The sequence below is a fragment of the Corvus brachyrhynchos genome, unplaced genomic scaffold (genome assembly GCF_000691975.1).
Source record: "Corvus brachyrhynchos isolate BGI_N302 unplaced genomic scaffold, ASM69197v1 scaffold257, whole genome shotgun sequence".
In the NCBI taxonomy this organism is placed as follows: Eukaryota; Metazoa; Chordata; class Aves; order Passeriformes; family Corvidae; genus Corvus; species Corvus brachyrhynchos.
The window spans coordinates 3,169-17,211 of NW_008239119.1; the positions used below are offsets into that span (position 1 = coordinate 3,169).

At 48.8% G+C, this 14,043-nt stretch overlaps 2 protein-coding genes across 7 annotated transcripts in view; both read right to left on the reverse strand.

The window, feature by feature from the left end:
- The window catches only part of LOC108448083, a 13,495-nt gene extending 1,263 nt beyond the window's left edge, over window positions 1-12,232 (reverse strand). The window contains exons 1-12 of one of the 4 annotated variants that reach the window (XM_017739945.1): window positions 11,540-12,232; window positions 8,419-8,764; window positions 6,254-6,327; window positions 5,783-5,905; window positions 4,161-5,378; window positions 4,008-4,079; window positions 3,740-3,911; window positions 3,554-3,594; window positions 3,412-3,453; window positions 3,151-3,317; window positions 164-243; window positions 40-77 (exon numbers count right to left, since the gene is read on the reverse strand). In XM_017739945.1, the coding sequence (XP_017595434.1) occupies window positions 40-77; window positions 164-243; window positions 3,151-3,317; window positions 3,412-3,453; window positions 3,554-3,594; window positions 3,740-3,879 (508 nt within the window). In that variant the 5' untranslated portion in view covers window positions 3,880-3,911; window positions 4,008-4,079; window positions 4,161-5,378; ... (2 more) ...; window positions 8,419-8,764; window positions 11,540-12,232. Of the gene's footprint in view, window positions 1-39; window positions 78-163; window positions 244-2,987; window positions 3,068-3,150; window positions 3,318-3,411; window positions 3,454-3,553; window positions 3,595-3,739; window positions 3,912-4,007; window positions 4,080-4,160; window positions 5,379-5,782; window positions 5,906-6,253; window positions 6,328-8,418; window positions 8,765-10,098; window positions 10,363-11,458 lie in introns of those variants that run through there. The other 3 variants (XM_017739944.1, XM_017739947.1, XM_017739946.1) reach the window with 3 other exon arrangements.
- Window positions 12,233-13,542: 1,310 nt separating this feature from the next.
- YTHDF2 (YTH N6-methyladenosine RNA binding protein 2) overlaps window positions 13,543-14,043 on the reverse strand; it is a 21,506-nt gene continuing 21,005 nt past the window's right edge. For all 3 annotated transcript variants that reach the window (XR_001863871.1, XR_001863872.1, XM_008638070.2), the window contains one exon: window positions 13,543-14,043. This exon is cut by the window's right edge and continues 456 nt beyond it. The gene's annotated coding sequence lies outside the window, so the exon portion shown is untranslated.

Here is a 14,043-nt window from a genome sequence, read left to right on the forward strand (position 1 = left end):
ATGGGAATCCTCCCCAGGCACAACAGAAGGCCGGCTCGCCCTCTGGGAAGCTCCTGTCATCACCAGGCTGTCGTCTCCTAGTCAACCACAATAAAGAAAACCAAACATCGCTACAGGAACTTAGTGGCACGTCAGCCAAAGCTCCGACAATTCCACTACTCACCGTCTCCTAAGAAGGCCGGGGTCCTCGGACCACACGCTTCGGCCACACTCCGAGGCCGACACCATCATCACAGGGTATGCCTGGGTTAAGAGGAGACAAGGTGTTGTGGCATTGCTGAAACTTAAGTGGACCCTCCCTTCCTCCTCCCCCCTCCCCGACTCATCACAACTCCTCGGCCATGGATGTACCGGAAGGTACCTCAGAACAGAAAATGTGAAGGCTTCATTGCAGAGTCCCGTAATACTTCCAGAGCGCTCACGACAGTGGTGAAGCGGGTCCATCGGCCGATCGGCAAGGGGCTTCGGCGTAATACAAGCGGACCACCTAAAACACACAAATGACAATGGATGCTTAGAACTGCACCAGAAATTGATAACCAAGCAATAACAACTCATTCTGCCACTGCTTACCTCACTCCATCGACCTTGACTGCTGCTATCTGGCTTTACCTCCTGAAAGCAAAGACAAAGAACAATGCTGTAACATAGCCACCATTTACAGTTGCCCCACAAACACAAACGGTGACTGACCTTCTTGTGGGAAGGTGGGAAATACCTCACCCGGTCTGGGGCGCCCTGCCACAGATTTGATCCGTCTGCATCTGAAAGAAAGAGATGACAAAAGTCAGAGTCCTGCATGATAACAGCTCCAGGCATCCTGTGTCAATCTAGGAATACCGGCTAGAGGCCAAACTACACCCTACATTACAAATTTCAAGGCCTTGGGACTTGTCCTACTACACCTATACACCAGACTACATGGCAGGGCAGAGCAGCTCCGGGCCAAACCCATGCAGGCACCTGTGACACAGGAAATGACAAACGAGGAGATGCGATGAAGAGAGAAAACTCCGACAAGAGGAATGGCCGCAAGGACCGAGAGAATGCGGAGCGAGATGATCTCAGCGAGACCGACGAGGCTCGAAGAAGATGCTAACAGAAGGGCTTATTCCGAGAACCGCAAAGATGGATGCCCGAGAATCGTACGGTCAGAATCCTCTACCGCTCTTTGCATTCTGACAAGTCCTGATCCTCTAATGGATCACTGCGGTGCACAGCTGTGAATATAGCTCAGAACAAGACCATAAAAGACCTCTGACTCAATGCTTCTAAAGGGAGATGCGATTCCGATGTGCATCCGAGCTCATCGGTCAAAGGTCCGACAGTATCGGCACTCGGCCGAGGAACACGGATGCTAAGGATGATGCCCGGCATTTCCGATAAGCTGGCCCCTCAAAGGGCTAAGGAAAAAGGCCTAAGACACAAGATGCCCAAAAGACACAGAACATACAATAGACAAGTGACACGACACGCACCGGGACTGCTCTGCCCGCCTCGGCATTGTGATCAAAAGTGAGACTTGCCCTTTATGTGGGCTAAGGGGCCCCTTCTTGGACATTCCCGCCTTCAAAGCAAAATCCCTCCCGGCAAGGCCCGACCCGGCACCCTGCTTTCGTCCCCTCTGTGGGTTGTAACCCTCGACTTATCTCTCGGACGTCCGTGATGTGAATCTGCCTCAGGTGCAAAATAAGGCTACCTCGCTGTCCGGGAAGTTCCTGCCACCTCCTAGTCGGCTACAACAAAGAAAACCAAACATCAGTACATGAACTTAGTGGCACGTCAGCCAAAACCTGACAATTCTGCTACTCACCATCTCCTAAGAAGGCCGGGGTCCTCTGGCAGCACGCTTCGGCCACACTCTGAGGCAGACGCCATCATTGCGGGGTATGCCTGGGTTAAGAAGGGACAAGGTGCTGTGGAATTGCTTGAACTTGAGGGGACCCTCGCTCCTCCTGCCTCCCTCCCCGACTCGCCGCAACTCCTCCGCCGTTGCCAAAGGTCACCCGCAAGGCACCTTGGAACAGAAAATGTAAAGGCTTCATCGTGATACCCAAGCAATAACAAGTCATTCTGTCCACGGGTCACCGCTTACCTCGCTCACTTGACCTTGACTGCTGAGATCTGGCTTTGTCTCCTAAAAATAAAGACAAAGAACAATGCTGGAACACAGTCACCATTCACACTTGCCTTGCAAAGACAAATGGTGACCGACCTTCCTGCAGGAATCCCCTCACCCAGTATAGGGCGCTCTGCCATGGATTTAATCCGTCTGCGTCTGCAAGAAAGTGATGACAAAAGTCAAAGTGCTGCATGAGAACTTAACAGCTCCAGCCATCCTGTGTCAATCTAGGAATATCATCTAGAGGCCAAACTACACCCTACAGAACAAATTCCAAGTCCCCAAGCCTTGCCCTATTACACCTATAGGCCAGACTGTGCAGTAGGGCAGAGCAGCTCCAGGCCACATCCCATGCAGGATTTGCATGCAGCAGATGACAAAGGAGGGGACGCAACGAGAAGAGAAAACTCTTGGTGAGAAGAATGACCGCAAGCACATCAAAGGGCTAAGGCAAAAGACATGAGACACAAGATGCCCAAAAGACACAGAATACACAACAGACAAGTGACACAACATGCACTGGGACTGCTCTGCCCTGCGCACCTCGGCATTGTGATCAAAAGTGAGGCTTTCCCTTTATGTGGCCTAACGGGCCCCTTTGTGGGTAGCCCCGTCTCCAAAGCTGACTCAAAAATCCCTCCCACCAACCCCCTACCCAACACCCCGCTTTCATCCCATCGACTTATCTCTCAGACATCCAGGGATGTGAATCCTCTTCGGGTGCAAAAGAGGGCCGCCTTGCCATCCAGGAAGCTCCTGCCATTGCCGGGCTGTTGTCTCTTAGTCAGCTACAATAAAGAAAACCAAATATCAAGGCTTGAACTTAGTGGCACGTTAGCCAAAACCCAACAATTCCACTACTCACCGTCTCCTAAGAAGGCCGGGGTCCTGGGGCCACACACTTTGGCCACGCTCCAAGGCTGACGCCATCATCCCAGGGTATACCTGGGTTAAGAGGAGACAAGGTGATGCGGCATTGCTGAGACTTGAGCAGACCCTCGCTCCTCCCCCCTCCCTCCCTGACTCACCCCAACTTCTCGGCCATTGCCAAAGTCTGCCCGGACCGTATCTTTGAATGGAAAGGGCAAAGGCTTCATCGCAGAGGCCCATAATGCTTTGGGAGGGCTCATAAGGGCAGCGAGCTGGGTACATCGGCCAGTCGGTGAGGGGGCTTGGCATAATACAAGTGGACCCCCTAAAACACACAAATGATTGGGGATGCTTAGAGCTGTACCAGAACTTGGCACCCAAGGAATAACAACTTTTTCTTTCCACCTGTCACTGCTTACCTTGCTCATTTGACCTTGACTGCTGAGATCTAGCTTTCCCTCCTAAAAATAAAGACAAAGAACAATGCTGGAACACAGTCACCATTTACACTTGCCCTGCAAAGACAGATGACGACCGACTTTCCTGTGGGAGCCCTCTCACCCGGTATGGGGCGCTCTGCCACCGATTTAATCCATCTGCATCTGAAAGAAAGTGATGACAAAAGTTAAAGGGCTGCATGATAACTTAACAGCTCCAGCCATCTTGTGTCAATCTAGGAATACCATCTAGAGGCCAAACTACACCCCAACCACCGTTTACACCTTCCCTGAAAAGCAGAATGGTTACCTGACCTTCCCGGCAGAGAAGGGGCAAAACAAAAGGAAAAGGCAGGTATCGATGTAGGGTCCGAGAGCATTGTGTTGGCCGTGGTAGTTTCCATCTGAAATCACTTGACCGTGATCTCTGTCCACAAGGGTCTCTGTCATTTTGGAATAGGGGTTTGAATGCTGTGGACCACCTGTAAAACACAAAAACACCCAAAGGATGCTTATAGTTTTATGACTAGTACAACACCTCTGGTAGCATCTAGGTCTGTGCTAGAATCAATACTTATCTCTGTTGCTGGTACCCAGCTGGCTCACGATCTCCCCGGTGCCGACACCCGGCCGTGACAAGCACTTCACATCTTCAAAATGAAACAAAATGCCAAACAATGAAGTAAACATAGAGCTGAAATTCAGGCTTCGCTAGGAGGTTGGGTGCCGACCTGCCTCGTCGCCGTGCTCCTCTGGCCTCCGCCATTTGTAGCAGGTTTACATCCTATCCCTCTGCAAAAGAATTATTTGTCAAAGTCACTTAGACACACACAGGGCAAGTTTAACCTTTCCCAGGTTCTCATTTCTCAAAGCAAACCGCCTAGGATCTGACAACAGCATGCATTAAGACAAAGGACTAGAAAACTGCGAAACGCCGCCATACCACTCCCGCCGAACCCCGCACGGACCGGCCGTGGTTGCTCCGTCTGCGTTGTGGCTCAGGTGGTTACGCAAAGATAAAGGTTACCCGTAAAGTCTTCTTTCTATTCCACCTACCCCCCAGTCTATTCCACAGGGCAGAGCAGTTCCAGGCTAAACACAAACTTAAACAACACATTATGCTACAAACAGTGTGACACAAGGATGATAAAAAAAGCTCTCAGAGAGAAGAATGACGGTGAGGACCGAGATGACGCCAAAAGAGATGACTGATGGCATAGCGACAGTAGACGGAAGCAGCTCTAAGGAGCGGAAGAAAAGACTGTAATAGAGTGACCTATTTTAAGAACTGTCAGTCACGATGATCAAGACGGCTGCAAAACAACGCTATGTTCAGAATGCTCCCCGTATCCTTACAATGTTATAAGCCCCAGGACATTACAACTCACGGCTGGAAAGGATGTATGGCAATACAGCTGGGAATGAGGCCTCAGAAGACATCTGACTCAACACTTCTGAGATGCGATCCCGAGACACGGCTGAGCCCGTCGGTAAGAGAACAAAAGATATCGGTGACATGCCGAGAAGTGCAAATGTTCAAGAACCTAGAGATGATGGCTGACACTTGCCATAAGGTCCTCAAGGATAAAAGGCAGACATATCTGATCCAAGGGATCCTGAAGACACGCTAGACAACGCAACACACCAGACAACACAACACAGACTGGAACTGCTCTGCACTGCATACCCTACGGTTGCAATCAAATGTAGAGCCTCTCCCTTTAGCTGTCCTAAGAGGCCCCTTAGAGAGCATCCCTTACCCCTGCACTAATTATTAAGTTTTTCCCAGGAATTTCCAACTCACTACCCTGCTGCCATCCTATCTCCAGGTCGTAGCCCCCAACTTATCTTTTGGATGACCGGCAACATGAATCCACGTTGGATGTGAAATGAGTCCTCCTCAGTCGTCTTGGAAGGCCCCATAATAGCCGGGTTAGCCTCTTAGTCAGCTACACTACAAACAAAAAAAAAAAAAAAAAAAAAAAAAAAAAAATCAAGATCAATGCACAAATCTAGTGGCATATAGGCCAAATCCCCACAATTCGGCTACTCGCCACCTCCTAAGCGCATCCAGGTGCTTGGGTCTCCGGCTTCACCCAGAATCAAAAGCTGTGGCCATTATTTCAATAGACACGTGAGACAGCGAGGGGCAAAGTTATATGGTATTTCTGTGAGTGCGGTAGATGCATTTGTGTGCTTTAAGATGTATAAATGCATCTGCTGTGCTTGGGAAAAAGCCTTAGGTAGCCTCAAATAGACACCTTTTCCCACCCTATGGCCTTCAAAACCCCTTCTGGCACTTCCTAAGCCAGCTACCCTGCTCACACTCTCCCAGCTGTAATCCATAACTTACCTATCAGAAGCCACAATTTTGGATATCTTCTTTGATATGGGCAAGGTCCCTTTTATGACACAATGAATGCACTAAAAAAATTTGAAGCTTCATACTCAATACAACCTGGAAGTTACAATGCTCCTAAAGAAAAAAAAACAAGAAGAAAAACTGAAATTAGAAAAGCACCTTACCACCCCTGAGCACTCAAGCCAAAATTATGAGCCTAAATACTCCCTGTGTTCAACACTATCTTCTTCACAATGTTTTCAAAACCTCTGTTGGTTTAGAGGCCAAAAGCATTTACTGGGGGGGAAAAAAAAACCTGATATAAGCTGAAAGGCCCCCTTCATTGAAATGAGAGAAGATCTCTCATCCCACTCAATCCCAGGGAGGAAATGAATCCCTTTAGCAAAGGCTGGGGTTAATATACCCCTGGCCAGGTCCACCTCTTATTCCCATCATGCCCCAGAAAAGGGAGGAGGTAATTACCACAAGGTATAAAAGCTGTCAAAGGCGCTGTAGCTGCTTGGCTCCTCTGATTTAAATTCAAAATGAGTAAAGAGCTGGAGAGAGAAAAAATGCTCTTCAGGGAATTGATGATACCTTCTTTTTTACTACAGCTACATCAAACAAAAGGGCAGAGACCAGCTAAGAAATAAAACTTTGTATTTTGGCAGCATAGATAGCTAAGTGGGATAACTAGCTGTTAATTTGCACAGTTTTTCCTTAGTGATTAGTAAGTAGTACTTCACATGTGACTAAGTAGTATGAATGATGAAGCTCTTATTGGGACCTCTAATTAGGGCTAGATACATTATAAATAAAAGTAAGAAAACTAATAAATTCCTGGGTGCTGTTAGGGTTACGTATGTGCTGGGCTTGCTCCCATATGAGATATTTGGTACCGGGGCATGGGTAGAAGTGCCCTGAAATGCAGATTTAAACCCTTAAAATGCTGAAAAAGGGAGCACTTCCTTTAACTGAACCCCTAAAATGAGAAAATGGGGTGTTTACCTCCACTTAAACCAATACGATGGCAAATAAATGGTTTCTCCCCTTTAATTTAATCCCCTAAAATATTTGGAAAAGAGGGGGTTTCCTCACTTTAAATCTCTCAAATGACACAGAAAGAGTAATTTTTCCCTCAGCTCAAACCCTTAAAAAGGGGGACAACTGGGCTTCCCCCTCCATTTACACATTTGGATGATGAAAATGCAGGAGTTACCCTTAATTCAAACCCATAAAATAGCACAGTCAAGGTTTTCCCTTTCCATTTAAACTAGAAAATAATGGAAAATGGGGATTTGCTGTCAATTGATACCCCTAACAGCATAGAAGGGGTGGGGTTTCCTTCAAATGATACTATTAAAATTGCAGGGGAAGGGGATTCCCCCTCAATTTTGATAGAGACAGTTATGGAAAAGGAAGTTTTTTCCCTCAATTTAAGCCCCTTTTCTCCTAATAATACCTCTCTTTTCTGGGGGCTCTGGGGAGGGACTGAGAAGATAAAAGGGGAAAGTTGAAAGTTTCCCCATGGCACCCCACATGCTGCCTGGAGTGCTCAGGTGCCCAGGTACATCTGGCTGCTCCCTAGCTCCTGCTAGGATGCTCCAACTGTTGTTCGTGGAGGGACACTCGGGATACCTTCATCAGCCCCTCTGAACTAGTAGCTCCCTGTGCAGGTGTGCCCGGGCAACCCTCTGAAAGGAGCTGGTCATGCCTGGACCTGCTGTGCCTTGGAGTGGGGGGTGAGGTGGAGAAAGGTCCTGCCGGTCGTTCCCTCCCATACATGGGCCATTGTCTGTCCCTGAAACACCGGGGTGCCGGGCTTTCCCTTCTGTGGAAAAGAACCGGCCTTCTCATCCAGGTGCCCATGGCCAAAATTGGGATTCTGCCTCCAAAATTCCCTATGTCCTAGCTTTGTAATTACCGAGGAAATTTCCCTCAGATCATAAGCGATTACCGGTAATTTTTTCTCTGCAATCATTACTGAATTGTGTTTCTGTGGAACTGTTTGACACATCCCTTGAGGGGACAAGGGTTTGGCCAGGTTTTTTATGGCTAATCCTGACAGGCCCCGACAGAACCCGAGCCCCCCATCGCTGGTCTACCCCAAATTTCCGTGAAATATTGATATAGTTTATAAATACTCCCTTTGCCTGCTACTCAGTCTTTCCCTGTCCATCCAGGGAGCAGATTACTCCATCCTTTACTCCTGACCGCAGCTCTCCTGCCCAAATGCCGGTTCTCACAGACAAGAACTAAGCAGAGAACTACTACAAGTGTTGGCTTTTAAAGTAAAATTCTTATTACATCTGGCTAAATGATCAAAATAAATACAAGTATTGATGGTCACTGGGCGAAAGCTTTTCAGAACAAAAAATATCCATTTTGATAGCACAGGTCCCATTTTGACAATAATGTGAAGGTGGGGAACAAGCAGACAGCAAACAGCTTCCACTGCTTCTTGCTCCAGACACTACTGCAAGTGCAGCTTCCCTGGAATTTCATGTCCAGTGTGTCTCTTCCAAGCTCAGCAGGTGAACGAACAGGTACTCCAGGATTTACTTCGTTTGTACTTCAGGCAGCACAGACCCTCCACGAAGAACTGGAATCCAAGGGTAGATCTAAAAATGGTCCTTCCTCCCACTTACCACTCCACACTTTCTCCTTCCGCAGGTAGGATGCAGGTGCCTCGCAGAGGCAAGAAAACTGCCTTTCAATTCAGTACAAAACCTGCCTGGAAAAAACAGGACGCTGGGACCGGAAGCCAGCAGCAATTCCTTAGTGTTTCTGTTCACAGCTGTTCTCCTGCTGCTTTTCTTGACAGCGGCTTTTCTTTCAAGGTCATTCCTGTATGGTTTTATCTTGACAAATGTTTTAGAAAGTTGAGATCCTTGAGAACTGTTTCATCCTGATGTTTTCAGTGCTGCGCTTGCCACGATCCTTTGGATGCCCTAACTGCGCATCCAATTCAGGGAACACCAACTTAGCCCTGGGCTGGGAAACAAAAGACAACAAACATTTAAAAATCGTCCCTGCCTTGAGGGTGTTCAGGCCCGGGAGAAAGCCCTTCTCACCACCCTCTTGGCCTCTTCCCAGTCTGAGTAACTGGAAATGTGCATCCAAACCCGAGTTAGACAGATCGGGGTGTGTTCTGCACACCAAAGGCCACAGCCCCAAGCACTGGGAGCCTGAAGATGCTCTGGATTACAATTCACAGCCTCAGTGAACCCTGCAGAGTAAAGTCAAGTGGTTTCTCTTTCTCTGAGGGAGGAAAACGCCTGACAGCAAGGGCTGTCCCAGCTGACCTGGCCCTCGTGGGGTCAGCTGAACAGGATAACCCATTGAGTCTTGCTCTGCTGTTGAAAAACACTACAAGCCCTGTGGCTCTAGGGTTCAAAAGCTACTTTTTAGGTCAGCCAAAAGGCCTCTGGCTGGGACAATTCACTGAATTCACTGGCAGATCCCAAGATCTGTTTCAAAGTGCATAAAAACCTACACCTACACAAAGGTCCCAAGCACAGTGGAGTTAAAGGTGCTCTGAGCACGGGTTCCTTGAACTTCAGGGAAATGATCCCGAGTCTGGCTTTGGGATGCTCCCACCTGCACCTTGTGCTCTCCACACCAGCCATCCTGCCTGGGAAGGCCAGGGGTTTTGGACGCCCTCTGGGAACCCCCAGACCCCCTGCCAGTGAGCAATGGCGCTGTCTGTGCCTGCAGCCCTCACCCCAATTTTTGTCAGTGGGTGGTTCTTGATGCGGCAGTTGGGGACAGGGGTAAGGAGTGGCCCTGGCAGTGCTGGGGCAGCAGTTGGACCTGATGGTCTCAAAGGGTCTTCCAGCCTCAGGGATTCTATGGGACAGCCTGTGACTGACCCAGCTGCACAGACAGGCATGGGAAGCTGTTACACACAGATTATATTGCCATGAGCCAGAGCACTTCAGGGCATCCTTGAGAGAGTTGCAGAGAGCAGGAAAAAAACCACACAGTTACAGCACTGATCATGCTCTGTGGTTTGTAAGTGGGGCATGATCACCATTTTGTTCTTGTCCTGATAGCTCCAAGGAAAATAACTGTCGAGCTGGCAGCAAAGATGCCGCCTTCCTGATACTCCTGGCCCAGAACGATGGCCCAGCAGGCAATTGTGGCAATCTGAATTATTTGTGCAGTTCAGAAGCTGCACATCCCTAGACCAATCCCTTGGGAGCATGAACCTTCCCACAGGCATTTTGTACTTCAGTGTGTACTTTCAGCACACTGGGACCGTTTAAATCAGAATGAGGTCACTTGGTGACAGCACAGCATTAGACCAGAGATATCGAGAGACTCACCAGACAACATTCACTGTGGACTCTCTGTGGATGCTAAAAGGCAGGAGCAGAGAAAATTTCCAGCTCTATAGTTTGTGAAGTTTTTCCTTTCTCATCCTCTAGCTGAAAAACAGAGAAATCCAGCTTCTCACAGCTTCTCTGTGAGAGCTTTCATTCTCGTGAGAACTGGACGGGTAACAGTTTGTAAGAATGTGAACTATTTCTACACCTGCTATTGTTGTCAGAACACTAGAATTGTTTTCAGTCTTGTGAGAATAATATTTGGAAATGGGTGTCTTACTGCTCGGCCTATCACCTTGAGAGGTGGTGAGTGAATAAGCCAATCATGTAATTTCTTTATTGCAAACTACACTATAAAAGAGGAGAAATTCATTAAATGAGGTCTTAACTCTGCTTTGGCCATATCTTTTAACCTGGACCTATGTCGTGATTCGCCGTTCTCTGGGGATAACAGCGACAGACTCTCCATTCCCATTGTTCTGGCTGCAGCATCCTCATTTCTTACAGGTCTGTTTCAAAGACTCCCCTCAAAATATGGATCGCTGGTCCCAGTAGGGAATCCCCAAGGGCATTTTTACTCCCTGCAAACTGCAGGAATGACCAAGAACAGGCTCTGTCATAGGAAAAGCAGAGGATTGTGATGATTACACAGCTCTCCCTGTGAGGGCTTCAGTTTCTACCTGCAGTCCCTGAGCAGCTCTGCCTTGGTCCCACCCGCCTGCTCCAAAATGCCTCCGTGGGGTTTAACTCCAGCTCTTTGGATCTGCCCATCCCCACGGCTCTGACAGACAGCACAGTAGGGGAATACCTGAACAGGTACAGCCAGGAGCACACCAAGGCCATCAGGTCTTGCAGCACAGCTTCTTGTGCTTCAGGGCTTCCAGTTTTTTGGTACAGATTCACTGGAATTTTACCTCGTAAAAATCATCTGGCAAGACTTAACATTAACTCAGGAATTCCAGTGCATCCCTGCACCACTGGGATTCCAGCTACTGTACAAGCTGTGAGAGGCAGTGAACAAGCCAGGACCTTACAGGTAAATCAGGTGCCAATCTGTTCAGCCAACAGCAGCTGCAAGAAACACCTTGAGAATTGCTTCAGTTTTGAATTCCTAAAGCAAAACAAAAGCAATTTTCAGATGCTTGGCAAAAGTCCATCCCATTTTAACCAATTTGTGGGACTTGTTCCCAGCCTCCTCATGTTCATTTCCCAGCTCACACGTGGCTGCCGGCCAGCATTAGAGCTGGTTCTACACACAGACGTGCGAGGTTGCTGCGACTTATCATTTCAGCAGTTCCTGGGAACGTGAATATGACCCACATCTCCCACCTGCCCAGCACGGAGTCCATCCAGCACTCACCGAGAGCTGCTGGGAGCTGACATTCTCCCTGCTTTCCGTCTGGGAAACCCTGCCTCCAGCTCCGGCCCCTCCACCTCTCACCTCCTGGGAAGGAGTGCTCCCGACTCTGCACAGCTCCTGCCCTTCGGGGGAGCAGGGGGAATGGCGAAGGCTGCTCTAGTGACTGTTATTTTCCGACCATTTTGAATCCTGAAGCATTTCCCCGGGCCGGGGGTGGGGTGCGACCAGGTGCCCGGTCCGGCACTGCGCGGCGTCGCGGGGTCCTCGTCAGGCGCGGGACAGAGGCTTCCTCCCGCCCCCGGCGCCGCTGACCCCACCACTCGTGTTCACACACCGGGAAACGCCACGGAAAATCGCGCTGAAAGCGCCGGGTCGGCGTCGAAATAGGCGTCGGGTTCAGGCAGCCGTAGAGACGCCTTTCCGAGAATTCTGGTGCTTCCGCGGCACCATATTTTGTCCTTACCCAAAGGCGCATGCGCATCATGCCGCCTTCTTTAGAAGGACAAAATCAGCGTGCTGAGCTGCTATCTTTTGGCGTCATGTGTTTTTCGCCCCCTCGCCCTCTTGGGATCTGGCAGAAGCCACTTCGGGCTACGCCGCCATCTTTTGTGTGGTACGGCAAAGACGGTCCCGCTCCTCGGAAAAGCGTCTATTCCGTTGCCTGAACCCGACCCCGGCTCTGCTCTTGCACCATCCGCGTCCCCACACCGCAAAGCGCCGCGCAGGGTCGGGCTTAGGCAGGCGGGAAGACGCCTTTGTGAGAAGGAAGGTCCTGCCTATGGGCCATTTCGTCCTCCCCCAAAGCGCATGCGTGACCCTCCCCCCCATCTTGGGAAGGGCGGTGTCACCCGTGCCCGAGCTGCCATTTTGAGTGTGGCATAGCCTCACCGAGCGGCTGCACTACGTGGTTCTTTTCACCAGGGGGCGGCAGCGATTTAAGTACGAGCTGCAAGCTCATGCTGTGTTTCACGGAGAGAAAAAAACTCTGAATCACTAAGCTATTTCTATTGCCTTTAAAGATATCGTATTTTCTTCCATTTTCAAGCCCGTTGTTGCTTAATTTACACAGACAAAAATTGTATTTGCATTTTCAAACCCTATATATCTATATTGAAAATTTCTTATAGTCCAAGATCCTGTATAAAATACAGTAAATACAGGGTTGTATTTTGAAATCAATTTTAATTAAAATTATAATATATGTGTGTGTGTATATATATATATAAAGATAACAAAAGCTACAGGTTTTTTGTATTTTTTGCACAAACGCACTCCCTAAATTTCCAAGCATTTCGGGCTGTAACCTGCCATTTTTGGGAGGACCCCACCTAAGCCCTCTTATAACCTACTTAACCTTCTCCACTGCATTTCCACTCTCCCAGTGACATTGGGGTGCCCCAAATGACACCATCTCTGCATCACCTCTTACCCAGGGCTCCCTCATAGCCCCTTCCCCAGCGCAAAGGGAGGGCAAAGGCAGCTGGTAAGGGTTTACTCCGTCACGCACATAGCAAGTTCCCGTCAGCAAGTCTGCTGGCACTTGGGGGCCCTGATGCTGCCTGTGCCCCCAGGACACCTGACCTCATTTCCAGAGCAGCCCTTGTCAGACTGGAGGGGATCTGACAGTCTGCTCCTGGAGCAATGGGCACTGAACAGAGGTGGAGTCTACCAAAAATGAGCAGCAGGGGCCATGACAAGAGAAGAGGAAGAGGGAGGATTCTTTTACTGTTATTTTCTTGACAATGAGTGGTTTTCCTAGGAAAGAGGGTTGGGGCTGTGAGGTGTCTGCATTTCCCACACCTGGAAGGAGCTGGATCATTCCCAACTTACCCATGACATGGGAAGGAATCCTGGGAGCAAGGCCAGGTGGGCACTGCCCCTCACACCTGGAGCCAGACCACACCAGGGGGGCCATAGTATCCCAAAGGGCTGGGAACAGATGCACGATTGAGCTGGGGATGCCCACGTGAGAGCACCCTACTTCAAACCCGAGGGAAATCACCTCTCCACTCCTCTTCAGGTATTTTTCCAATACTTGGAATCCAAGGAGCTGACAGCACAGGGAAGGGAGCAGGAGACAACAGTGATGCTCAACAGGATCTCACATTTATTATTGAGAAGTGATTAATGGTGAAAAGAAAGGCAACGCCCATTCCTCACTGGCTTAACAAGAAACTGAAACATAGTCACTACACATTTTACAATATTTCTTCCTTGGATTGTTTGTTTTGGGCTTTTTATTGTCCAAAATTCATTTTCCTGTAAATAAAAAGATTTCTACCACTGGTCTCAGCTTTCAAAAAATCAAATTCATCCAGACTTAATCTTTAAATCCATATAATGCACAAGAACAGAACATTTCTTAGGACTCCTAGTACTTGACTTTTGAGTAACAAAAGGTCAGAGAAAAATGAACCACCTTTAAGACATAACCTTGTGGGCAATTTTCTGTTCAATTCTTCTTAGGCCAAAACCCCAACTTCCTCATGGAATTCCTCCTCTTCCAGTCCGGCGAAAGAAAGAAAAATAAAGTTACTCCACTTTGCATGGTGGATGTTACAATTCAGTGTTCCAAGTGCAAATGT